Genomic DNA, 26,809 nt, shown 5'->3' on the forward strand with positions numbered 1-26,809 from the left:
CTGGGCAATTCAATAGTTAATTCTATAAACACATTAGTAATCCATCATGCTTGCTGAGCAAGTTAAAATAGAACACAACTTTCATTGACCAGAGGAAGAGAATAATTTAAATAGAAAAAAAAACCCCAAACATGACTAAAGTAGCACTGTTCTTCAAGTATTTTTAATGGATCAGGCCCTCAGCCTCCTAAAATTAATTAATGCTTTAATCAAAATTGTCGGTTATCTCACTAGAAAATCTAGTTTTTCTAATAGCCAGCTACCCTGGATTTCAGTTAAGACTCAAAGAGCAAAGAACTGATGGAGAGGACCTCATAAATGATTTATAGATATCCTACTTTTGTGTATGGTACATTAATTATTCTGCTTAATGCATCCATATGGTTTCCTAATTCATTAGTTACCAAAAGCCTCACATTACAGTTATTTCATTAAAGTTGATATCCATTTTCAGGCACATTCTTACAAAGTATATTTAAAAATTAAAGCCACAATCAGATTTTGTATTTAGTCTGTGGATTTCAAATCATATATCTATCTATTCAATTACTGCCCTATTACCTACTTATAGAGGAGTCTCTGCTGTCTTATTTTGTTTATTTTTTTATTAATATATTTATCAGCATTCTAGAGATTTCTTGCTACTTCATTATTTGTGTCGTCTTTTACACATTCAGTTTATCTTTCCCTCTTTGCCCAACTCCAGTCATTTGAGCCCACCCACAAATTTATACAGCATGCCAAAGGAATGTTCTTACAGCTATTACCCACCTTCCCTTCTCCCACCACAGTCCTCTGTTAACAAGGATTCTACCAGGGTCAGTCCAGATACCCTTAAAATTAAGCATATGTCAGAGTAGCCAAGGGACAAAGGGGAGAGGTCTTTTTAGGAAGTATTTTTAATTTTCAAGTTAATTTCTATTGCCTGTACACACTTTTATTGTAGCTAATTAGGTAGAGCCACAGCATCCTGTTACACCATTTCAGAGAAAGTCTGTGAGAAAGGTTTTGGGGACAATGTCTGCTTATTTTTCATCAGCAGCTTAAAACAAGGAATGTAATTTCTACACTGTTTCAGCTTTACTTTGTGTAAAGAATACAAAGGCTCTAAGAGGGCAGTATTTAAGGTTATTCTTCCACTCACCTAAAACATTTGTTTTAAAGACCTGACATCTCAGGAGACTGCACCACTATGACTATGTGTTACAGTACCTGAAAATAACCTGTTATAACATGAAATTACTTTTCTACATGAAATTGAAATATTATATACATTTGTAAAGAGTGGCCTCCAGAGCTGTGTTCTTAATTAGACAACATACCATGTGTTGCATGAAGAAAGCATATCAACAACAATTTGGCTAAACAAAGCAGAAAGCTGTAAGTGTTGCCAGAACACCACAGGACCATAAAAGAAGTGTGTTTTCAAAAAGAAAACAAGATTACTAGAATGATTAGTACCAGCAGAAAGATAACTCTTATCCTGAAACTACCAGCAGAAAAATGGGCAAAAAAATGAAATTCAATTCAATCAGTGCCATTGTATAAATTTAGTTTATTTTAAATGTAAATATTTTCATTTGCATTGTCATCAATTTCTATGCTACACTTTATTAACAATGACTATTCCCAAAGAGAACACTTGATCTCAGCCAAATTTGTACAAAGCAATGTTCCATTATTATTCTCCAATAGCTAAAAAAGGTTGAAATGTAAATATGTTGCAATTCATGTTTAAATAAACATTAATGTAACATTTGCAGTCACTCACCTTTTTACACTATTAAACACTATTATTTTAGCAGTCTTGATATATACTCACAATGCTCTTCATGATGCATTTACTCCATACTCAATTTAAAGTGCTGTATCCACTAAAAATATTTTCCACCAGTTTACTGTGGTGCAGAGACAAGTAAGAATTAAGGTCCATTACAAATTGTCAGTCATAGCTGACCTTCAAAGGAAGGACAGTGAAACACCAGTTAAATGCTTTCAGCAACAAGAAAAAAGAGACAAAGAATTTGTACCTCTCTGCTTACTTCCCTGGACTATTTCCCTTTCCATGAATCAGTTTGGTATTGAGGTTACTGAAAAAACATCATTCACCTGAGAGCTTTTCTATCACATTTAAACCCCAGTATCATCTGAGCCTGTGCATTTAATTTCAGAATCCAATATTTATTCTTTGCAAAACAGATGCCAAAGTGCAGTAGTGCTAGACCTAGGAAACATTTTAAAAAGTAAATTCAGATAATCTTCTGCTCCAAAATGTTGTTTGGCTGATTCAAATACTGTTTGGCTTATTCAAAAATTTAAAACTGTGTTTTAAGATATAACATATTAATGTCATGATGATAGAAAACTAATGAATTTGTGGTTTTTTTCAAAAGCAGTTTTTAGAAGGCTTAATATTTAAGGGGTTGCACACAAAAACACATTACGAACCATCTATTAAGGGACTTTGTAGAACTGTCACTTTTCCTAACAACAGTCAGAAGTGAAGAACCAGAAGGATTATTCCAGAGGCTGAACTGCCAGATCCAACGAAACATTGACTGATAAGAAAACACAGGCTGTCTTGCTGTCTTTTATCTGAGTGCCCTTTATCTGCCTTTCATATGTTAAATGTGCTTTTTAACTGTAGGGGACTTGGGTTTTCACAAAGATAGTTCTCTGAGGGTGCTAAAAGAATTTTTAGGAAGTGCTTCTGGATTCTTTATTCCTGAACATTATTGACACAGTGTATAGATTCACTGTGGGAAGTAGTCACTGATTTTCTATTGGTGAGTCTCATCCCAATAGGGCCAATAGCTTATTTATGACTTTGAATATAAAGCATGTGTGATTCTAGTGATGCCACCTGTAACTATGCATGCCAGGACACCTTCCCTTTCCTTAGTCAAATTTAGGCAGTAATAGGTTTCCACTCACCTGTAAGAGAAAAAAAGAACATTCATAGAGGTAGAGCAACCTCCTGAACTTCTGAAATACAAACCTGTCTGTACTGTTGTAGGTAATGAAGTCAGTGCAATTCCAACCAGTGAGGAGTCCTCTGAACCCAAATGGTGAAACACACAAACTGTAGTCTGGACACTGTCATAAAAAAGCCAAAGACTTCCCACTATTGTCTAAATCTCTGTATCCTTTCTTCTGGAATTCAGTACAGCATGGCATAGAAATAGTATAGAAGCTTTTTTCCATCAGAGGAATAAATGGGGCAATGTAAGAAACAAGGGGGGGTGGTCTCAAGGGGCTTTGTTGTTTGTTTAGGGGAAGGGGGATTCCCTCTTTTGGAGACCAAATAAAAACACAAACAAGACATTTGTACTGGATCAGCCCAAGAACAACACTTCTCTGAAATTCCAGTTAGGTGAAACAGTGTGATTTGGGTCAAACAAATCATTTCCTCTGAAAGTATGAAATGGGTGGTGCTCTCTACCCCTTAGCTCAGCAACTAGATCATGTGAAATGAGAAAAATCTCAAATTCAGTTTTCTCCCTTACCTCCTTTAGAGCAAGGCTTTGAGCCAGGTCTCCCACACTTGGTATACAGCTTAAGCAACAGTGAAGATCTTTGATTTGGCTGCAACTGTATCTGAATTTAATTTTACGGAAATGCTAAAAAAATTTTAAAATTATCAGTTAATAAAGATTTTCCTAAAGGAAAAACCTCACATATTTGAAGAATGGAAGAACATAAGCAGATTCTGTTCTGCTACACACAAGTATTTAATTTATAGCTGGGATTGGCCAGTAACATGAATACACAGTTGAAATAAATATGGAACAGCTGACACCTCCTTTAGAGATAAACTGCACAAGGCTAACTGTCAATGAAACTTTAAGCTTTGGCTTAAAAACATATAACATGCCTGCTCCTGAGATCCTGTTTTCATTTAAACAGCGCAGCTTATGAAGAAAATTAAATTACTTTAAGAAACATCTTCACTAAAAATGCAGGAAAAGGAACGCTGTGACTAAAGAGCATATGGACAATTTATGAAAGATATGACCAGCTTTTGTGCAAGTGTAACATTCCACTGAATGTTACAAAAGCACCCCCAAAGTTGCCAGCAGTAAGATAATAAATCAAAACACTAGGTTGCTGAATATCCCACTAACATTCTTTAAACATTTTTGCAAATCAGATGACAAAAAGGTGCCTTAAGGAGGTTTTAGTGCATGTTACAACCTAATGCAATCATTCCTGTTTTCCACAAAGACTGACAGCAAACACAATACCATGCTAATGGTTCAGTATGCAATTATCCCTGCTGAAGTGCACAGAAGGAAGCATAAAGCAAATGAGGCCAACTAATGCAGACTCTCTAGATTTCTTTGTGCAAACAAAATCCAGAATGACAGAGCTGCAGGCTACTAGGTCTATTTGCAGGGCTTGCTGCAGATACGTTATGTCAAGTATAATAACTTAAGGAGTAATGGCAAGCATCAATCTAACTAGGAGGTGGACTGGAGTCTAGAAGCCAAATACTGCAAAAACCTGATATTTGGGGTCACAATGTAAAGTGTAAAAGCAGTGATTAGAACAATCACACTAAGTGTATTGACTGATACTGCCCACTCTTGAAATGTGTGACTAACATTTAAAGCTTGTTAACAATTCAGCACTGTAATTATAATAAGATCTTAAAATTTCACTAGCAGCATGGCACTTGTCCTCTGCTATTCCAAGCATTGCACAAATACATGACCTGGAAATGGAGATGGATACCGTTGATACCTCACTAGATTCTAAGAACTTACTCCTCAGAAAGTTCCTTTGAAAAGTCACTGCAGAGACATGATTCTCTATTTATACCTCCTTGGCCTTGGCTAGTGCTAATCCCCCTCTCTTAGGCCAGGAATAACAAACATTCAGTGACAAAACATGTGACTTTTCATTATATTTCATAGATAGCTTGGCTGTTTGCCCCAGCACTGTTTGACCTGTCATTTATGGACTACTTGTTCTCCTCACTCATATTATTTTGCCTTATTTTTAACCCATTGTTTTACCTTAATATACTTTCAAAAGTATTTTGACCGTCTCTTTGTTAAAGTCTGCAGAGGAACTGAGCTTAGGGTACTCTTACCAGCCAGGAGCAGCAGGATGCAAAGAGCCCTGAGTCGCAGCACCAAACTGTGTATGGTCTTTCCATACAGCAGGAGGTAAATGGATTTTTTGGAGTCAGAATTTGCCAGACTCAAGGCTGAGACCCCAGGGTCAGGCACAGTATTCAAAAAGCAGCTCTTTTGACACTTCTATTATTGTAATATAGCATAATTACATCTAGAAATAGAACCACGTATACATACGTCTACAATTATCTAGCAAAACTTAGGGCATTACTGCACAGGATGTAATGGGATGATAAACCTACCATTTTGAATAACTTTCAAATTGACCATAGTATAACATATCATGCAACACATGATGCAAGGCAGACAGTGCATGAGCATCAAATCCTTTGCTTCAGAAACTGTGCCTCTTCTTTTGTAAGAACATCCTCAATCCTCTTCCCTTCTCTAGGTCCCAAAGAAAATTACTTTTAGTCTGTGGTCCTAAAAGTAATCCTAAATTTCTGTCTAATGGATCATGCCTAGCTATCACCATTTCTCACAGACTTCTATGCATATTTATCAGACTGAGACTGTAACATTTCCAGATGCCTTTAGTGATTGTTCAGCATGGCCTTACTGGGTCACTTAACTGGGTGGATGCTGAGCCAGCAGAGGCTGACACAGTATTTGAGAGATAGCAGAGTTCCTAACAAAGAGAACTGAAGAAAGGAAGGGACTTCATCTTATGTCAAGGCAGGGTATTCAGCACCAGGAAAAACAGTAATAAGAGATTCTGGATAAACAGTCAGGCAAGTGGACAGCTGGGGGAAAAGTGAAAAAGGCTATAAGTGAAAAATCATTATCAGAGCATCTTCTTGTCTTGGGATTCTCAGAAGGTCATTTACCTTCTGGCATACAGAAAGATCACACACAACTTGGTGCTGACTCTGAGGGCTCTCTCTATACTACTCTCATTCAGTAAAACTCAGTGACTTAGCCTCGAAAAAAAAGGCATCTTGTATTACCAAATTGCCAGTGAGAAGAAACATCCATTTTTCATTTAAAGAAAACTAAAACATAAATTCCATAAAAAGTGCTCTATGTTCATGAAAGGAAATCTACATTAAATGTCTTCACAAAAGATGCAGGTACAGGGAAAACATTCTTTGGACTGAAAATAACCAAAAGCATTGGATTCCCCACTTTTTTATCAGAATATTTTCATAGAGTTCTTCTTACAGCCCCCCAGCAAAACCAGTCAGTGGAGAGAATTGCAATGCTCAGAAGAAAGGGTATACAGTAGTCTGGTTCCCATTGTTTTGCTGGTCTTTTCAAGGAAGAAGAAAGTGGGTGTCCTGTGTGCTCCTGAGGAGGAACTTAGAGATGACATTTCACATGGATGCCACAGCTTTGTAAGAGTACAAAGAATTAGAAAAACAGATATTTCCATCAGAAAAGAGGTGTGGAAAGATGAAATAAAATTTAGGAACAAACAAATTCTGGGCTTTGACACTGGTAATTAAACCTGACCCATCAGAATATGGGGAATTAAAGGAGAAATAAATGTATATATCTAAGGCCATGTCAGCAAGTGAGCAAAAGATGCATATTTTTTGAGTATGTAGTATGAGGAAAGTTATATAAGAGAATACAGCAGTACCCGTGGGATGAATCTGACATAAGTGCAAAAGCAGTTCTGCTGTGGTTTCACAGACACATGGCTTTCAGCTACCCAAACCCACCCAGAAGAAGCCCACCTACTTGAACTGTGCCTAGATTTGGAAAGGATTTCCACATTATTTTCACATAAAATGTGTTGTTTAAGCTGGGATCAGCTCCAGATTAAGATGTCACTAAATGTACATGTCTGCGTGTGTGTATGAGTATATATAAATAGGTAGTCAGTGTGCAGTTGGTGCCTAAGCACCCATTATCATCAATATAAATCTTGTCACTACAGCCATTTGGAATTAGGGAACTCACCCCGAAGCAGATATCAAAGCTGTATTATACTAGTAGATTAAATACATCTGCTACTGTTCTCTGGCAGTGAGAAAACTGATGTGGAAATGGTCCATGTCAGTACTAATCTCCGAGTCAGGATGATCACATACAGTCTGCCTACTGGATATGGTCTCTGACCTATATTAACTCCCTAGTAATCCAGAAAGTGTTTAGAAACATGCTAGATATCTTAATAGATTACCAGTTTGAATACCTGGTTCCCACAGGAATATCTACTTATAGATACATATGCTGTTGTGCTTTATTCTTCCACTGAATCTTCTCTCAAAGTACTAGCACCTGAAGTTCTTCCTTGTGCTCTCTGGCATGGTTGAAATAGTTCAAATATTGGAGACAAAATAGATGTGATGGTATGGGAAAGCTATAGCTCTGAGGCATTCAGCCTTACACAGCCCTACACAAAATGCCATGGAAAAGGCAAAGAGAAGCTCTGTGTGGCTGTCTGTGAATCATATGTCCCATTGGCATTAGCTGACAGAAACTAATTAAATCAATTCAGTTCAGTAACGCTCACGTAAATCAAACAAAAATTAAGAGATGAGCTGAATTTTAGGCCACAGTACAGTGCTGTAGCATTTCCAAGCAACAGAAAAAGAAAGAGATTTCTTGTTTATATAAGAAGGTGTAGAGTAAGAGTGAGATGTGGAAGGGAAAATTTCGATATATTGAGTAAGTTTATTACCTTTACATTTCTGAAACACTTCACAGGATGCAAGTGCAAAAAGCATCAGAGTAGCTTGGTCCAATCTTGGTCCAATACATGTGTGTGCCTGAGAGAGGCTTTGGACAGACCAAACTACATCAGGTTACAAGGGATAATGCTTTAGCATATCCATGAGGTGATAATTTAGACCTAGTCAGAGCTGTAACCTTTACTACAAGTCCTTCTGTTTTTCTCTCAAGTTCAGCCCTAACTCCATAGATGTTTGTATGTGCTCTGTTTTTTTAATAAGTATGTTAGATGATAATTTCTATCATAAATGATTATCCACATTCTACTCCCACTTTCCGTACTGTCTTGACCTTGGCGGTTCTCACATTCAGTATTGGAAAGACTTGGAATAAACACAAATAAACATTTTGAGAACTTGTTCATTGCACTAATTCTCTACTACCTTCAATGAGCATATGGTTTCTGAGATACAAAATAAAAGCTTAAAAATGGAAAATTTGGGTATTATAAAAAAAATTATGTAACTCTGTATGTTATCCAAGCAATTTTCAGATGAGTTGGTCTCACATCATCTAGAGAGACAGCTAAACAGAACATATGGGTAAGCACTAAGGCATTTATAGAACAGTCAAAATGCTTCTAAGACCTCTAAATTGTCTTCACTTCCTTCAAAAAACAAGGTGAACTGAACACATACAAGCATGAAAACAAACAACAGGAACTTAATATCAGGTAATGTGATTGCCTTTAATTATATAAAACTCCCTCCCAGAAAATAAATACCTTCTCTTCCTCACTTAGGCAAACAAGGACTGCAATATCTTCAGTTTCAGTAAAATTACTTCTTAACTTGTTCTTTACTGTTAGAGTCACAAAACATCACTTTTTGACACAATACCTGCAGAATTTTTGGCTTCATAGCACTCTGCTGTGCATTGGCAACATTTTCCTTGTCAGATGGTTTAGTCCTTAGCACAAAATATAACCTTGTAATAGCTCTGCATTAGGCATCCACTCACCCTACCTGTCTACCTTGATCATGAAGAAAATGGACTTTGAGTCACTGAAATTAGCTTGAATTCAGTTTCCTCTCCTCTGCAGAGCCAACTAAGCATTGATTTATTAAAAAAAAAAGAAAAAAAGTTGCTGGCTTTCATATTAAATCACGATGTACACCAGTCATGTAACTGGATTACAGCAAGCATTAACAGTAGCAACTACCCTTCCAAGTTGAACAACCAACAACATCGCTAAAGGCTGGAACAAAAAGGGTCAGCCAGGGCAAAATAACAAACGTTGATGCTTTCCCTATATATTAAAAACCAGAAAGCAGCAACAGGCAATGAGTGCTAATTCAAAACAAAGAGGGAGCGATACACCTGCAATTCAAACCAAACCAGATTCCCTTGGTAATTACATCAACACTACAATCTACTTCAGGTGACATTCAAGAGGGAGAAACAGAATGTTGAAATACAGAAACCTGGAATGAGCAGAGCTGTGCTTGGATGATGGCAACCACCCTGTTGTGGGACAGCTGCCCATTTAAAGGAGGCATCTTCAAAATTTCTGATGGTGGGATTAGTCCAATGCATTGTCTGACTCACAGCACTTTGGCTTCAAACATACACTTCCCCAAAGGCTTTTCCTCAAAGGATGACATTAGAAACAAACCGAAACCACTGTTGTTCAGCACATCCAGAGAGAGCTGAAGAACCAAAGCAATAAACAGCTTTCATGTCATGATTAGCTCACGCTATTATACCTCCCCTTAAAGCACATATGGTCCTCAGCCAGAACAGAAGGCTTCAGAGCAGCAGCTCCATCCTAGAAATGCAGTAGCAAAGCCTCAGACCGAAGTCACTTAATGAGAACTTAATATAGATTTAATGGACCTTTTTTTTTAATGTGAATTTGCCTGACAATTGAAAATCTGCCTCATTTAGCTTTTAATGCAGCCACAGAGCCAGTCAGCTAAAATCAGGGTAGCCCCAGTATATTTTGCAGGATTCTTCCATTACTAGTTGAGGACCACGTGTCTCAAAACTGTGCAATACCCTACTAAAATAACAGTTCATAGGTAAGAGCGTAATTTAATGGAAACAAAGGAGAGCCATGCCTACCTATTCTGAGTTCTTTGCACTAATAGAAAGGTTTCACCTTGAATGAAGTGAAATAATGCTTGCACTGAAAAGAGCAGAGCAGGTACCTTCACTATGGAGTCTGCCCTGCTGGCTAAGGCTAGCTTTGAGGCATAGATATATCCAGCTTGCTTGGCACCTCCTTCCTTTGATCAATACCATTCAATGCTGGGACTCTGCAGTTGGCCTGTCCCCAGTAAAGCAAGATGGACAGTACCTTATTTTGCTCTGATATGAACACTTCCACATAGCTGAATATTGTTCACTAACAATGTTAGCTATCTAAACTCTGATGAGGTCTTGTTCATATGGGATGCAACAAGTCCATAGCACAGCTTTTTGAGTCTAGTTCCCTGACAGTACTTTTTAACTGTTAAAACTTTAATAATGGACAAATGAAATTATTACCTTCTATTTTTTTACCCTGATTATTCTTTTCATTGTCACTACTCTATTTGATTTGGTGAATTCATGAGGGCAGATCTCTAGAGTACCCTACAGGGAACTCATATGGGATTCTGAAACACTTAGTGTGCCAACATGCTCTAGTGTTCTATATTCTTTTTTCCTTGTCTGTAAAGGCCATTATCTCTTAATCTCTCATTTTCCTCTGAAACAAGCAATTTACAGCTTTCACTTTAATCTTTATTAGTTCACTCTAACGAGTGCAGAAGCCGTTTTAAGTGGTTCTTTTTCCCTCCAGGTATCAAGGAGAGCTGTCTACACACAAGGCTGAGGAAAGAAGTGTCTGTGCACGGATTGTACCATGCACCCCACCAAGGACAGCTCTCCTGACAGTAGGCTGCTCCACTGGCACAAAGGGTGAGGATGCAGCAGGGCAGCATTAGTACATGGTTAAATTGACATGCCCTTCACTGCAGGAGGGAGCACTGCCATCACCAATATTCAGAATAGAAAAGGTTACACACAGACTTCACTGAAAGTGGAGGGTCCCCAGTCCATATGTCCCAGAAGAAGAGCATATAGCTTACACCAACAAAGTTCTTATTCTTTGCAAGAAACACATCTTTTTTTAATCAGAAGTAAACATAATGGTGGATTTACCAGAGGAACAGAAGTGATTGAAACCTATATGCCACCCTCTTAAAATCTCACTGGCTCTGTAGTATAGTTCCCTGAAGTATATTTTCTTGTGACTCATGCAGAATAAGTTTAAAGCTCATCCAGTAAAAACTGTGCAAACATCAGTCAAGACAAGAGGATCAACAGCATTTGAGGCAAAGGTAAGGTCTTTACCTACAGAGAGGCTATATTCTGCACTGGTTCACCAGTTCATTTGTTAGTCAGGGTGATTATATGACTGCAAATTCCACCAAAGTGAAGAAATTCAAAACAAGTAGTCATTATTTAGATTCAGATGATCAGTCAGGCTACCCAAAATTACAATCTATCTATATTTATCTGTAGGCATATTTATTCACAAAAAAACCCCTCCAGAACCCAGAAAAAGTCACTTACCACAATAATCACATTTCTTGTAGGAATGGGAAGATTCTCTACTTCCAGATCTTGACCAGTCATTGCTAAGAGATTGAGGGATGGGTCATAAACAGACCTGGGGAAAGCTGATTTAAGAATTATTGCAGGGTGCAACTTGCTCATTTTGGTGTGGGAAGAAGAATGGAAATTTTGTTTGGAATCCTTATAGCTGTCTGTATCCAGACTTTTCTCCACACTCTCCACATGGTGATAAATAAACACAGGTTTTCCACTCTTTCGCTGATGAATTGCCAAAAAGTGATCACTGTCTCCAGAAAAGCAGCCTGTAGAAAGAGAAGAGTAAGTTTAGAATGTCTCTCTTGGCTATTCTGTAGATGGCACTGGAAATTCAATGAGATCTTTGTGTTCTGATAAATTTGGAAAATATATTTGGAATACAAGAATTCACTTAAAATCTTACAATGTGTTTTCCATAGAAAATCATAGCAATCAATCATAGCAATAGATTGACAGCACTACAGAGTCTACTAAGCATGTGAATCATACTACATTCTTGAGCTCATTTTCACATGGCTTTTAAAAATGTTATTTATATTTCCAGCCATGGCTACACTTAAAAAATTATGTGTGAAAGCAGAACACATGCTGAGCCAAGTTCAACTTCTGTATTGATATTAACTTCAATCAGAAAACATATGCAGTCAACTTTGTGATGTGTTTTGTCACCCAGTAATATCAAAGATGAGAAAGCAGTGATTATCTGTTACAAATGGGCACTTGAGGAGAAAAGGTCAAGAACCTGATCAAAAAATCAGATTTAAACATGTGAGAAAATTCAGACTTGTCCACAATCCTAATTCTGCATTCCTTGTTCAGCTGCTTGTATCAGGAGGCCTTACAGCTCCTTGTGTGAACACTTGTTATGACCCAGCCTTCACTCAAGGATTGCCTGACCAGCCAATGGAGTATCTAGCTCTCTGCAGAGGAGATACTGGAGTGTGGCCATACTTTGCATACCTTGGTACTGGGCACAAAGTACTCTTAAATTAGACAGGGGACTTATGCAGAGTTACAGAGAGTTGGGCCTGCTCAGCCTCAAAAGGAGATGGTTGAGAGGGGACCTCATCAATGTCTATCAGTATCTGAACTCAGGGTGTCAGAGGACGTTTCCAGGCTGCTCTCAATGGTCCCCAGTAACAGGACAAGAGACAAGGGGCAGAAATTGATGCACAGGAAGTTCCACCTGAATATGAGGAAGAACTTCTTTACTGTGTGAGTGACTGAGCCCTGGAACAGATTGCCCAGAGAGGCTGTGGAGTCTCCCTCACTGGAGATACTCAAGAATGGTCTGGACAAAATCCTGCACAAAGTGCTCTCAGATGATCCTGCCTGAGCAGGAAAATTGGACCATATGATCCCACTGGCCCCTTCCAACCATACCCATTCTGTGATTCTGTAATTACATGGGTTTAATTATGTATTAGTGAAAAATAAGTTCTCTTTTGAAAGACAAAATACTTCCTAGACAATGCCTTTATAAGAAGAACTATGACTAAATTTTTATGTGGTTTTTGATTTTGTTTTCCTTTTTTTTTTTCTCATGGATGAAAAATAGTGACTCTTCAGTGCCCTTATGCTGAACAGAATAGCTACAGTTCAGCTCCCAGTCTGGAAGGCAGTTTATCTGACCAGAAAAAAAATTAGGCAAGGATCAGCACCCTCACAGATAAAAAATAACTGAAGCTGCATTGGTCACCTCCAGAAAAATACTCTAAGAAACAAAGTGTGGCAGAAAAAGGATTTTGTGCCCTGAGAAAAGTGAACCCATAGAGGTCACTGATCAGCCTGGAATTCCCTCTTCACATGTTGCTGGAGTTAATGGGAATGTTCAATTTGAGAGCTGATTTTTAGTTAAAAAATATAAAATCAATGTTATTTTAATTCTTATAATGAACTACAAAGAGCAGCTTAGCACCAACAACATTTCAATTCAGGTTGAACAAGAAATCATTTTGTTCTATTCAAAACAAATTTTTACTCTGATTTTTTCTTGCTTCTGTAAGCAAATCAAAATAATCAGTCATTTGCACAGCTCTACTTAGTGCCCTTAGGAGGTTTCACTGTAGGTAATTACATTCTGTTGACCTAATTTCCTCATGAAATTTCAGTTAGGGAAATCAAGGACAATACCTTATCTCTGTTATAGTATTGCTTTGCATCATTGAGAAATGCATTCTCTGGAGTAAGTGGGTCCCTGTCAGTAGGCAGTGAAGCAATTTATAACATACATGAACAGGAAATCAATAGTAAAAAGACAGAACACAGACCCTCTATTATAAAATAAAATGCTAAATCTACGACTACTCCTTTAAATGGCTGGAACAAACACAACCTCCTAGATGACCACATGTTTTTAGGTCTTGTCAGGTTTTGATTGGGAAGACATCTGAAAGCAGGATAGGAAAGAAAAAAAAAAGAGAAACTGCAGAGTATAGTCTTAAAGACAGCTGAATTTCAAAACTTGTTAAACTTGCTGCGTTCTCATTAAGCTTTGTGGGTGTTGGCTTCATCGATAAAATCCTGAGGGCTGGTCTTAACTAGCAATTTAGAGAGTTGTGTCAGTGGCAAAATAAAAATAAGGAAACATCAGCACTTCTCATCGTCACCTACTCCTCACAGTCATCTCTTTGCTGGATTTAATTTCATGTCTCCTTCACAGAAAATCAGTATTTCAAAACTGATCAGAGATTAAAAAAAGAAATGTAACCACCAACACATTTGTTGTGTCTTCTTTGCTTCCTTCATTCCTATTCCTTTGTTTCTGAGGGAATCAAACCAACGATGATTCTCCTTGAACTCTTTGCACTGCATTTTTTACCCACTTCAATATTCCAACTTTCGCCCTTATTATTTTCACTGAATGAAGAAAAAATTACAATTAACTACCAGCCCAAATTCTTCCCTGAATATTTTTGATAAAAAAAATCATTAAAGGAACTACCCAAAAAGCTCACTTGTCCTTGAATCTCAATACTTTTTAACAGCTGAGTCACCATTTGCTTCTAAATCCCAGACTTTCTTTCACTAGAATGCTAAATATCACATCAGTAGCACCAGTCCCTGCAGCCATACAAGGTCCATTGTAGCAAATTTTCAAGATGGACAACAAAATATATTGTTTAACCTGTAGTAATGAGAAATTAAAAGTCTAATTACATAACATTATACTCACACAAAACCCTTTTCATCAGCTAAGCAGTCAGATGTTCAATTATGTTCCAAGAAAATTACTACACTGAATTTGGTTAACTGAGAAGTCCACACAGATCCAGTATCTTAAGTAGGTTACAAGCATCCACAGTGCCCCATGTGAAAAACTTCACTAAACTTAGAAGACTGTGTAGAAGGCCCTAACCACTACCAGTCTTGGGCTCCCAGACTGCCATGGATGCCTCAGGTGACCCTCACAAATGGGCCCCCCTTGGTACTACAGGGGAACCTAAACTTCCTCTCAATCTGATGAAGTAGTAATATATTCCTCCTTGACCCTGTACACTTCAGCTCCAAACACAAGCAATTAGGCACCAACCAGACATTGGAGAATTAAGTAGTTAGAAATACCAGCACTTCTGCTACATAACACCTTTAAATATTTCCACTCTCCAACCCTAAAGGGAGAGAAGGCTGGGATTCCTGTATCAAAATCTACATCTACAAAAAAATAATATGCTTCTCTCTAGCCACCAGGGAAACTGTCAGAAGCTATGAAGAACTGATTTTGGTACCTTTTAAGCTTCAGATATCCCAACATACACAAAAATTCAGTAAATATGGTTTAGGAAAAGGCTCAAAAAATATAATTCCTAGAGGTTTCTCTTCCATAACCGTAGCAAGCTTTATCCAAAATTATGTTCTGACAGTATCTTCACACTACCCTGTTTGAACTCTACCTCAGGATGTAGAGTTATTTATGACTCACTTGAAATTCACCCAGTGCTGCTATTATCCATTAACTATAATAATTTTATTCCTTCTCCTAAAATTGTCTCCTCTCAAGTGTATTTACAAAGAATTATAATTTATTCTGCCTCACCACTGTGAACAGACTAGGTGTTAGATTGTGATTCCATGCTGTTTCTTCTATCCAAAAAAATGCTGAGTCTTCATCTATTACTCAGCTCAATGTAGCTATCTTCATGTCAATGGAAATTTTATTTGTACCAAAGTGAACAAAGATCAATGGTTAATTTCAAATCCACATCAGAACTTCTCTTTACAGCAGGGTTGTATGTACTTTTGCCCCTAGAAAATAGCCAGTCCTTTCTTCATTCAAATCATGTCATGTAATAACCATTCCAACCCTCTTTAGCAACAGAAGCTGCACTGTGACTCTGTACTGATGTGAACTGTTCATTCCACCCTCCAGTTCTTCTGTCTGTATGATGTAGTGACTGGTCACCACTCTTTACTAGATTTCAGCTCCTGATGAATATTGCTATTTCCTCCTCTGTTCTTTGCCTATAGGTCAACTTTTCCTTTCTTCCAGCTCCTCAATGCTGCTGCTTTCCTTAGATATTTTTTTTTTTAAGAGAAAGCCTGTATTGATCTTGCTTCCATGTTCCTCCACTGCAATCTCCTTCTTTAATTTAGCTGCTCCTGTACAACAGTATTCTCCTTCCAGATATCCTCAGATTTAGTTGCATTTCCAATCCCTGGAGCTGTGCTTCTAGAACCTCTACCAAGTATAACACTACATCTATTAAAGTGCAACAAGAAGCTCCAGGGTGACATAGAACGCATACTCTCTAAATCTGAACATCTTCACTACTTGTACTAGTTTCCGTATTTCTGTCATTTACACCATTTGCCATCCTCCTGAAGGGAAAATTGGACAAATCCCTATGAAATTCCCTGTTCTGTAGAATCTAACTGTTCTGCTTAACAGTTCAAAATATGTTTTCATTTGATCTTCTCAGTTGTCTGCATAAACATACAAGATAAAACTATTTCTGTCATAAACTAAAAAGAGAAAAAATATTCTAATCTACAGAAGATGGATGGAGAATGGGACAGTAGAATTCCATATCAAGTATACACATCATCCCAGTATATGGGAAGCACAAAATTTCCTCATGAAAACAGATGGATATATCACAAGAATGCTAGATAGCACATGCATCTGAGCCTGCCTCACACTACAAAGTTGCATTATATATGCAGAAAGGAAAGCCTATAATAAATAGTAAATCTGATGTGCTGGATGTTGTGGGCACTTTTGACTGTTCCAGTTGGCCTCTACTTGATAGAGGAAAGGCTGAGATTTCTTTAGACATTCTTGACTATCTGAATAGTTTCAATTAACATTTTATCTCAAAGCAACCTGCCAGAAAATTGTTAGACTCCCAATTCCCAAATACCTTCACTTTCACTAAAAATACTTCAAGATAGTCAAGATCCACTAATCAGCCAGTAACACAGCAGCATGGTTTTTATCTTCTTAAAAGATAAAAATACCAGAGCTTTACAGATATTTTATCTCGCATCCTTGTCAAAGAAACGATGGCATGAGTCCCTACTCACCCCACTTGCAGTCAGCCAAGTTTTTCTTGCCAGCCTGACACCAGGTTTCCCATAGCAGAGTGTCAGCCCTCTGGTTCCTTTAAGTAATTTTATCGTGATACAACAAAACAAAAGCCACTCAAGCTGGGTACCTCCCATTTAACATCCTCTACAGCCAGAAACCAGAAATTTATTTGACTGGAAAAGGATAAGTCCCAGTGGGACATAACATAAACCTGATAGGACCACGATAATGGTGTCTAAAGTAGTGATGTGTGTCTGGAAAAACAACTTGAGGTAATTTCTTAAGCCCTGTTATTTATCTTAATCTGAACAAATTTGGTAATAAATTATGCTCATGAACAGTCACATTTTTCTATAATGAGATATATACTGTATATTTGCTACTTATAAGCAGTGCAGCCACCCCAAATCCACTGGCAAAAGTGCTGTGCTGTATCTGACTTGTAAGTAAAATAGACAAATATAGACACCTTGTGCATATATTTTAAACACACAATACTACTTAATACTCACACTTAATACTCTAGCACTATAATAAAACTGAAGTCTTTTTATAGTTAAAAATAACTTGGTATATAACACAGCTTGAGGTTTTTATGCTAAAAGCTGGAAATTAAAGGGGAAAAAAGCATAAAATGTAGACTCATTTCATAAGGGAACAACATGCTGAAACTTGACGGATTGCTTTCAAAGATAAATTTAATTTAAATGTAATTTGAGTTACCCACTTAATGCCGTTGCCAAATTTCTCATTTTCAATAACAAAAATACTTACCAAATTTTGGTAATTAAATTTTGTTCCCTGAGCTCCCCATACCTTTTCTCTTTCTGTTTGGCTCACCACTCTGAAAGAAGCTTTTTGTCCCACACAAACTTCCTTCAAACCTGTAAATCAGCCCCAGAATGGACAGGCTTGGCTTCATCACCTCTTGCACTATGGTTTATTACCTCTTGAGCAGCTACCCTAGTCACTGTGAGATGCAGGTCAATGTACTTGTGCAGACCAATGATCAATCCTCTCCAACACCACCACAGTTCCCACAGCTGGGAGATTCATTCCCTGCCTCTTTTTGGAACATTGAGATAGAAACAGACTCCCTTTCAGAGCAGAGTTTGCAGTTCTCTCTTGTCTGTACAAGGGCCAAGGAGGTGTTGGTCCACAGAAAGGAGAAAAGAAAATGCTTAAATGCCAAAATGCTTATTATCCTTCTAGCCATTTATCAACATGGTTCTAACTCTCAGGAGTCACAACAGCAATGATACTAAGGGAAATGCTAACTGACATAGCATAAACACTGCTGTAGGTTTAGAAGACTTCTGTCTGTTCTTGGCTGTGAAAGTTGTCTCTTCTGGTGCAAGCAACAGGACATTTGACTTTGCCTTCAAAAGACACAAAATCTATTGTTTTATCTCTATTTCATCTACATTTCCAAGGGAAAAAGAGGGGGGAAAAAATCTAAGAAAAAACCCAAACAAGCCAAAAAACCATATTAAAAGGACTCAACATATCTGGTGAAAAATATAGAGGTTTGAAATGATGTTGAAAGCAAAAATTAAAACAAAAGCTGTCTGAAGGCAATATGCTTTGCATCTGTACCATCTAACTAACAATATATCTTACTGTCAGCTAAGTAGTACATCAATCAAATCTGAATCTCATTTGCATAAAGTTATGCACTTTTAGTCAAACATAAACTGCTGTTGAACTTTAGCATGGTGCACCAAAAATTATTGCCAATAAAATACAGTTAAAACATTGGCTAAAATATGATTTGAACATTAGCTGGACAACAGAACATACTTTCAAAAGTGTTTCTGTGAGATGCATCAGGGAAACCTGAAAGGAAAAAAATACAAATCCACTTGTTGCTTTGGGAATACATAAAGTTTTGAATTGACAAAGGAATTCACCTAGGAAACTACTTCACATAAACAACAGAAGGACTTACAGGCTGTGACTGTTCCCATCATTCAGAGACTAATGCCAAAACATAAGCCTTCACAACACTGCTTTCTCTTTAGCCAAAACCTATTAGAGCAATACAAATGAAGATATTCTTTACTCAAAGTAGGCTGCTAGACCTAATGATCATGCTGCAGTATAGCTTCTCAGAGCTATACTCCTTCAGGTAGATGAATTCCTCTGTTAACTTCAAAGTCTTGTTTATAAACGAAGATGAAGCACACCTTATACGTGTAAGTGAAGCCAAGAGTTCACTGTCAGCATAGTGAAAACCCTAACAAGCTAATTCAATAAGCATTATTAGTCTAGATCTAACTTCTATAGAAAAACAAGGAATACAGAAAAAGTCACAATTACAGGAATAGTACAATTGTCTATCCCCTGCCCTGGTGTTACTCTAACTCCACGCTTCCCTGGGTCCTCAGGTCAACTGTTTCCCACTGGTGATAGTGATGAGCATTGTTATGAGGAGTTGTCAGCACCTGGAGTCCTTCATCAGGAGGGATTTATGATGATGGATTTTTCTTCCTCCTCTCTTCCTCCCTTCTCTTAGGAAGCTGCATATACCTGTGTTTCCTAACATGCATTTATACTTACTGTTTCTTCAATTGGTCTACAGCTCCAGGTTATATTTGAATTTACTATAAACTGTGCCACTTATGTATGTTAGATACTACCTCTTTGTTCTCTTCATTAATGCCTAAAACCAGTTTTCTCAAGCTCCAGGTCTGCATTTTTCACCTTTTACTGAGCTTTTTATAGCATGGAGTCTTCAGTGCCAAGATTGCACTCCATCTCTTAATCATCCCACACCGACCCTCCTTTAATGAAACATCCTGTGCCTTCACTCTTCAAGCCTCTGCTGTTCTACCAAGCCTTTGTTACTGCTCCTGTCTAGACGATAGTTGTACCACACACAAACAAAAAAAAATAGATTAAAACAGATATATATGCTTGCTTAAGTAGAAAAACTGCTGTCAGAGCTAACCCAAGCAAAACAGGCAGGTAAAGAAAAGTTTGGACAGAGCAAATGTCCCGAACAAGTGTGCTTGACATCGGTCAAAAAATCACCAGCAAGGGTATGAGCTAAAGTCAGATTTAATATTAAATATGTCAAATCCCAACCATGAGGCCTTGCAAAATCAGGACAAAAATTACAGCTTTGCTACTAACCATGGCAACATCCCATTACATAACTACTAGATCACATTCCTTCATAGGAAGAGCTCTGTGCTTTCCTACCTAGGTCCAGTAACCAAAGGCCAGGCCTTTTCCAGCAGAGGAACAGTACCCATGATACATCAAAATTCAAAGCAAATAAACTACACCTGAGCTAAGCAAGAACAGGATAAGAAAATTGCAAAAATTCTGAAAAATATTTTGATTTGCCCCCAAACACAAAGTTCAGAACTTTTGACCAAAAATTTCAGACAAAATCAAGTAGTACAAAATGTATGTATATCTGTGAGCAGTTAAATAAATGATTCTTTATGCATGTGTTTGTATCTGTGAGAGCAAGGAAGTGCACACACACATGCATGTGTGGTGAGGGTGGAATAGCACCACCGAGGGAGGGTGGGAGTACACACAAGAGAGGGAGGGGGAGAGAGAGAGAGAGATGATTGCAAGGATTTTTCTCCCTTTCTAATAAGCAATCTGCTGAAAATAGAAACAACTGCAAATTCATTTCTGCTAAATTTGTTCTTTTCTGCATGAAAAAAAAATGCCCTGGCCAAAAATATCCACAGCTACAGTGAATTTGGATTAAGCATACGAGTGGTATCTTTTTCAAAAAGATATTTGAATCTGATTTCATGGGCCTGATATGTCAATACTGAAACTAGAAACCACAGACCATTGATTTCACTAGGTCTACTCACGTGAATTAAGAGATGAGCTAGTGGTCCCAAAGGCACTTAAGTATCCTGCCATATTTATGCCTTGGCACTAATGTATCATATAGAGTCATGTAACTTTTTTTTTTTTTTTTTCCCCAGAAGGTGTGAGAAGCTGGTACATTAATTTCTCTAATTTTCTGACTACTGTCATTTTTCCAATGAAGATGCAGATAAATTCTGCTCTGCATAAAATGGATGTAAATACATAGTATTTAAAGGAAATATATTGTATCTCCATGAAAATCTATAGCTGGTATGAAGGAAAGTCAACTCCAGTCTTAAAGTTTTGGCTTTCTTTTATAGCAGTATTGATCTTACAAAATCCCACTGAGGATTTCTGAGCAGATCTTATTAACTTCCCCAAGCATTTATTCCGAAGCCAAGCTGAAAATCCTACAGCATAATGACTGTGCTTTATGGAGTAGGAGTCCTGAGCTTCCATCTCATTCCCCACAGTAATCCTTGTAGCACCCCTGTGCAGGGTGTACCACCACCAAATAGAGCAACACAGCTATGTCATTAGCCTCCTTCTAGAGAGACATAGTCCCCAAGAGCCCAATTCATGGACTTTCAGCAGCTCTCCTACTTTGCTCTCCAGAGAAGCTGCAACCAGCCTTCACTGTCTAAGATGTTTCACTCTTCTTTATAATACAACAAATTGAATTAGCCAGAGATTCCAAGACCACAAACCTCAATAATCTCCTAATGGATGTACTGAACATAAAACTCTTATGGAAGATGATGTCTTTTAAAATTATGAATAGCAAGAATTTCCACATTTAAAAATATGGTGAGTCTCTTTTTCAACTTAATACTTCCTCAAAAATATAAAGTCAGAGACTGAATTATAAAACTGTTTTTCCCCCAACAGAACCTTTGAAGAGACAGATGACTACCCTCTGATTATCCATGAGTCCTACTAATAAAAGACAGAAAAGTCTCTTCTAGTAAAAACACCCACTCATGGCCAGCAATGTGTTTTTAAGGAAGGCAATTATAAGAAGCAGCTTCATTTAGATTATGTTAGTGTAATGAAGGAGAAGCCTTATTCATTTTTTAAATCAATAGCTCCTTCACTTTCACTCTAAATGTATTTAGAACCTAGAATTATTCATTCATTAGTATGAAGTTACTGAAATGGATCTGATAGCAAATGCATTTTGTGCAGATCTCACATCGACCCTAGAGGTACAGTCTCCAGATTCCCTTACTTCTGTGACAGAGCTTGTACATTTTATAGAAAATAGGCCTGCCCAACATCTAAGTAGAAACTGCAGTGCACTCGATTAATTTCCAGCCATGAAAATATCACACAGTGCATGTTTGACCAGGAAAGCTGAGCACAGCAGAACTTAGTAAGGACACCCTGTGAGCTGTGTGAGAACCAGTCTAGCATATTCATAACATACATTTCTACCTAGCAAATTCTACCCAAAGGAGTGTTAGTTTGTGGTCAAAGAAACTTCAGTTTTGATATAAACAATCCTCCTGTTACTACAGGTTTGCCCAAAAAAAGATAAAATGCCACTATTTCCTACTCTGAAGTGTATGTGATTCCACTGAGGGGCAGGAAGAATGGATCCATCAAGTGGTCGAGGCAAGGATCTAAACACTTCCTCTCTGAAAGGCTAGCAGGAAAGTAGTGGTTCATATTGACTTAGGGCTGGCAGGGCATGTGTTCAATGATGGAGAGAATAATAAAATGAGGTAATAAAAGCTCTTAGCAAGCTAATGTAGGGCCTTTCTCATGAAAACATGACTTAGATGAATTGACCAAATAATCAGTTGCTAACTTTTTGCTTTTGCAAGACCGGGATTTGTTTATCCTAAAAGCAAATTCTCAAAAATGCTTTCTTAAAGAGAGGTTTCTTTATGCAAGGCAGGTGATGCATTGAAACCGTGATTGTTAATTGTGTAAGTTTTTTCTAGTCAGGTTGGTTTTCCTAGTCTATTTCACAGAATCACAGATTTTTTTTCCCCCATAAATTGCCAGTAAATGGATACCTAATTAATTTTAATTTTTAATTTTAATTAATGTTATTAAAAATTATTTTAATTTTATTAACAAAATTTGCCAAAAAAAGAAAATGAGGTGAAAGAGGTAATCAATTGAGTAATGTGCATGACTCAAGTGGCTCTCTAATTACAAGTCAGTCTAATGCATTGTTTTGTGTTTTCCTACTACCTGCTATTCTTTTACAAATAGACAATGTTTCCTAGTCACCTTGCAGAACACTAGGATTTTATTGCAAGAACATGTGTATTAGATCATACATAGTAAAAGAGAGCATAACCTGCGCTGTCGTGCACTCTCTCATGCAATGCATAATGTAAGTGGAAGGTTCATGCTGACCTGTAATCACTCTATAAATTTAGGTCTTCCTGCAACAGCAAGCTGTATATAGGTTGATTACTTCACCTGCTGCACTCAGCAGAAGGGCCTAATTCTGTTTTCAGAGATGCACACACAAGTGTCTTATTTTAGGTAGTAATATATGCATATACCAACAGCATAATCATATTTCATTTTCTGATAACATGACTGTCATGCTACATTGGAATCGGTATCTAAGTAAACTCAGTAAAATGGTACCTTATGGATCACATGAAAATCGCTGACCACAGTTTTGACAAGAACATTTCCCTTTTTGTACAAAATTTTACTACAACGGTAGTAGAATTGTAGATCCATAGGAAACTAGATTTGCTATATGAGTACTACTTAAACACATTAACTCTCTTTGCTGCAGCATTAGGTGAAGTAAATGTAGACTTATGTTTTTTTCTAAAATCTATTACCATCAACTGATATCAAGGGAGATTTTCCTAATATCTACTGACAGTGTCTTCAGCATTCTCTAGAAACATGTCTCATAGAAATTCAGCCTCAGAACAAAAAGCTTAGCAGTTCCCAACACATTACACAAAAATTGACATTTGGGATATAATTTGTGACCTAGCAAGTAGAATGCATCTTGTGATTTCACATGAACCAAAGCTTCAAAATCACTGTAAATAATTCAAGAGTCTAGGCTATACATAAAAGATGTCCATAGTAGTAGACTGTGGAAGACCAAATTTTCTACTTGTATCAGATGAAACAGAGATATCATAGCATGTTAAGCTTCCTTTGTTATTTCATTGTTGTGACATCTTCAATGACTTCCAACAAGAGCAAGTTGTATGCAGCCCTGCCTCAGAGGAAGCACAGCTCTTGCGCTCAGTGCAAACCGTTCTCAGCCATGCAAAGGTTGAATTCAGCTCCTGTACATCATCCCCCTCATCTTCTCTGAAACAATTATTTTCCATGGTTACTCAGGCAAAAAAGTAGCACCATATAAACATCTATTTTCCTCTCTTTTTCTGATGATTGGAGACATTTATATAATGAAGACCAAGATCTCTTTGCAAACATTCCCAGTAACTTAATGAAACAAGTAGAACTTAGTAAGGAAAGTGAACAGCTTACTGGAAGAATATATACTCAGTTTCCATTAGCAGGATAGAATTATGAAGCACAACAAAACTAATGTAAATTCCACTGTTAATAGAGGATATACTGAAATTAGATGCCATGTTATGTCAAATAGAGGCTGTACTCTAATTTTGTACAGATGGTCAATTTAATACATGTTGTAAAAGAACAATTTAAAAGCAGCTTAAGGCCTTTATTAAAACAGATCACGAAATGCTCCCATCTTTCAGTCAATAATCTCTTGCACATATGAATGTAAGGCAAAACAGCATGAGCATCCTAACTATGGATTTACAGGAAAGAGGCTCCATAAATTTTATGAAGTGCAGGCTAGTATTACAGGGCAATAAAATACCAATAACTGAGACAAAGTTATTTCTCCTATCAACTGTTGAAAAAGAAAAAAAGCCATTATTTTCATAATGGATCTTATTTAGGATGTTCATACAATTCTTCCATATTAAGAGACATGAAGTTCAATTGTTGCTTTTAATGATTCTGCAGTAAGACAACACAAATTTGTTACATTTTAAAAATCTCTCCTAAAAACAACATTCCCATGATCAAAAGAATCAGTACCTGTGCATTTAATTGTAGTTCCTAATAAAACTTCATGGAACTTGCAAGCCGTTTACTATGTCAGAAGTGGCTAAGCTTGCCATAAATGACAAAACAAAGAAACTCTTCAACTTTACTAATGGAGAACTTAATTCAATTATACAGTTACCCCAGATTTTATTTCCTTCCTCAGATAATATTTGCTAAAGTCTGCACAGGATAAACGGAGGCTCTGAACGATGAGCAGTTTTTCACGGCTTAAAGGAAACCTCAGATTTATGCCAGAAATATAAGCTCTGACTACTGGAACGAAACTGGCAATGGAACTTCATGTACGTACTAGGGCGCTCATCGCTCACTGCATTTCTGAATGAGGCACACGTTTTGCCAGCAAAGCAGAGAGAGGATTTATTAGCACCGCTAACAGCCGAAATGCCTGCTGCTGTCGCAGCTGAAATTTCCCTTTCTAAAAAACACCGCTGCCACGAGCACATACAAGTGGCGACGCCTCCTCACCAGTATCTAAAAATAAATAAATAAATAAGATAAGAAGGCATATAGGGAGTCCCGATTTCCCCTCGCTGTCGTAGCCCCCGGCCAGGTCCTCACGATCCGGGTCCGAAGCACGGCCGCTCCGTGGGGCGCGCAGCGCGGGGCTCGCCCGCCCGGGGCCGCCGCTGTCCGCGGTGCTGACGGGCGCTCCCGCCGCCTCCGGGGCAGGCGGGGTCCGGACCCGGGGAGCCACGGCCGGACCCGGGCAGCCGCCGCCGAACCCGGGCAGCCGCCGCCGAACCCGGGCAGCCACCGCCTCCCGCCACAACAGGTGCGCCGCCGGGCGCAAGCGGGTCCCCACCGCCGTCCCGCCCGCCCCGCCGTCCGGCCGCGGCCGCCCCCGCTCACCTGCGGCGCGGAGGTGGAGCAGGAGGCAGAGCGCCCGGAGGCAGGCGGCCGCCCGCCGCCGCATGGTGCGAGCCGAGAGCAGGCGAGCGCGGGGAGCCGCGGGGAGCCGAGGGGAGCCGAGGGCAGCCGGGCAGCGCCGCCACACCGCGTCCCGCTCCCCCCGCCCCCGGCAGTGAGCATGCCTGGGAGCGCGCTGCGCATGCGCAACGCCGCGCGGGCGGGCGGGCGGCCGCCCTCACCTGCCTCTCCTCCTGGCGCGGGGTGAGGCGAGGGGCGAGCATGGACGGCAGGATGGGTGGGCGGGATGCGGTGGGATGGGCATGCGGCGGCGTCTGACACCGGGTGATGGGGTCGCGCAACAGCCGCGGGGAGCCGCAAGGTCCAATAGGAGAGGCAAAAAGAGAGCTCTCTCGTTCAAGCGGCATGTTCGGGGAGGAGGCGAGAAAAGGTGGCGGGGGGTGATTTCCTCCTCGGCTTCTAGCTGGAGCAGCATTCGGGGCTCCTGCTGCAGCAGAACCGTGGAGATTGCATCTCCCCAATCTCGCAGCGCCGAGGAGGCAGTCTCAGGAGTTTGGTCATGTCTGGGAGGACTTCGACCATGTGTGGGTTTATGCTTGAGGTTCAGGTAATCCTCCTCTTGTGTGTTGTGCAACACGTGTTGTAAAATAAGCAATTTGCAACAACTGCATGATGGAAATCACAGCTGATGCAGAAATAAAGAAATAACCACCGAACTCCAGGCAGTGGTTCAGACCAGGCTGATGCAACACCTACTCAGGCGGTGCTTAGTGAATTTGATCAGAAAGCAATGCAAAGAGGCCAAACGTGAAGCAGTGCTGTAACAAGGTAATTTTTCTCAAGTTGAGTTTAATTGATCAAAAGATTAGCTGGAGAGCAACCATGAGAGCCAGTGGCAGATGTGTCACCCAGCAAGTGATCCACCTACAGGAGCCTGTTACTGAATATGGCAAGCATTGTACATGCATGGTCAGGTCTGCAACTGAGAAGTGATGTGCCCTAAGTGAAAAATAGCAAAGGAAATCGACAGAGCTTTCTTGGCACTAACTGG

The 26,809-nt window shown here is 38.9% G+C and overlaps 1 protein-coding gene across 1 annotated transcript in view; it reads right to left on the reverse strand.

The window, feature by feature from the left end:
* Positions 1-25,874, reverse strand: part of PTPRR (protein tyrosine phosphatase receptor type R) — a 137,288-nt gene extending 111,414 nt beyond the window's left edge. The window contains exons 1-2 of the mRNA XM_015627853.3: positions 25,741-25,874; positions 11,382-11,686 (exon numbers count right to left, since the gene is read on the reverse strand). Coding sequence (XP_015483339.1) covers positions 11,382-11,686; positions 25,741-25,804 — 369 coding nt within the window. The 5' untranslated portion in view covers positions 25,805-25,874. The remainder of the gene's footprint in view (positions 1-11,381; positions 11,687-25,740) is intronic.
* Positions 25,875-26,809: the final 935 nt, after the last annotated feature.

Source organism: Parus major, chromosome 1A (genome assembly GCF_001522545.3).
Source record: "Parus major isolate Abel chromosome 1A, Parus_major1.1, whole genome shotgun sequence".
In the NCBI taxonomy this organism is placed as follows: domain Eukaryota; kingdom Metazoa; phylum Chordata; class Aves; order Passeriformes; family Paridae; genus Parus; species Parus major.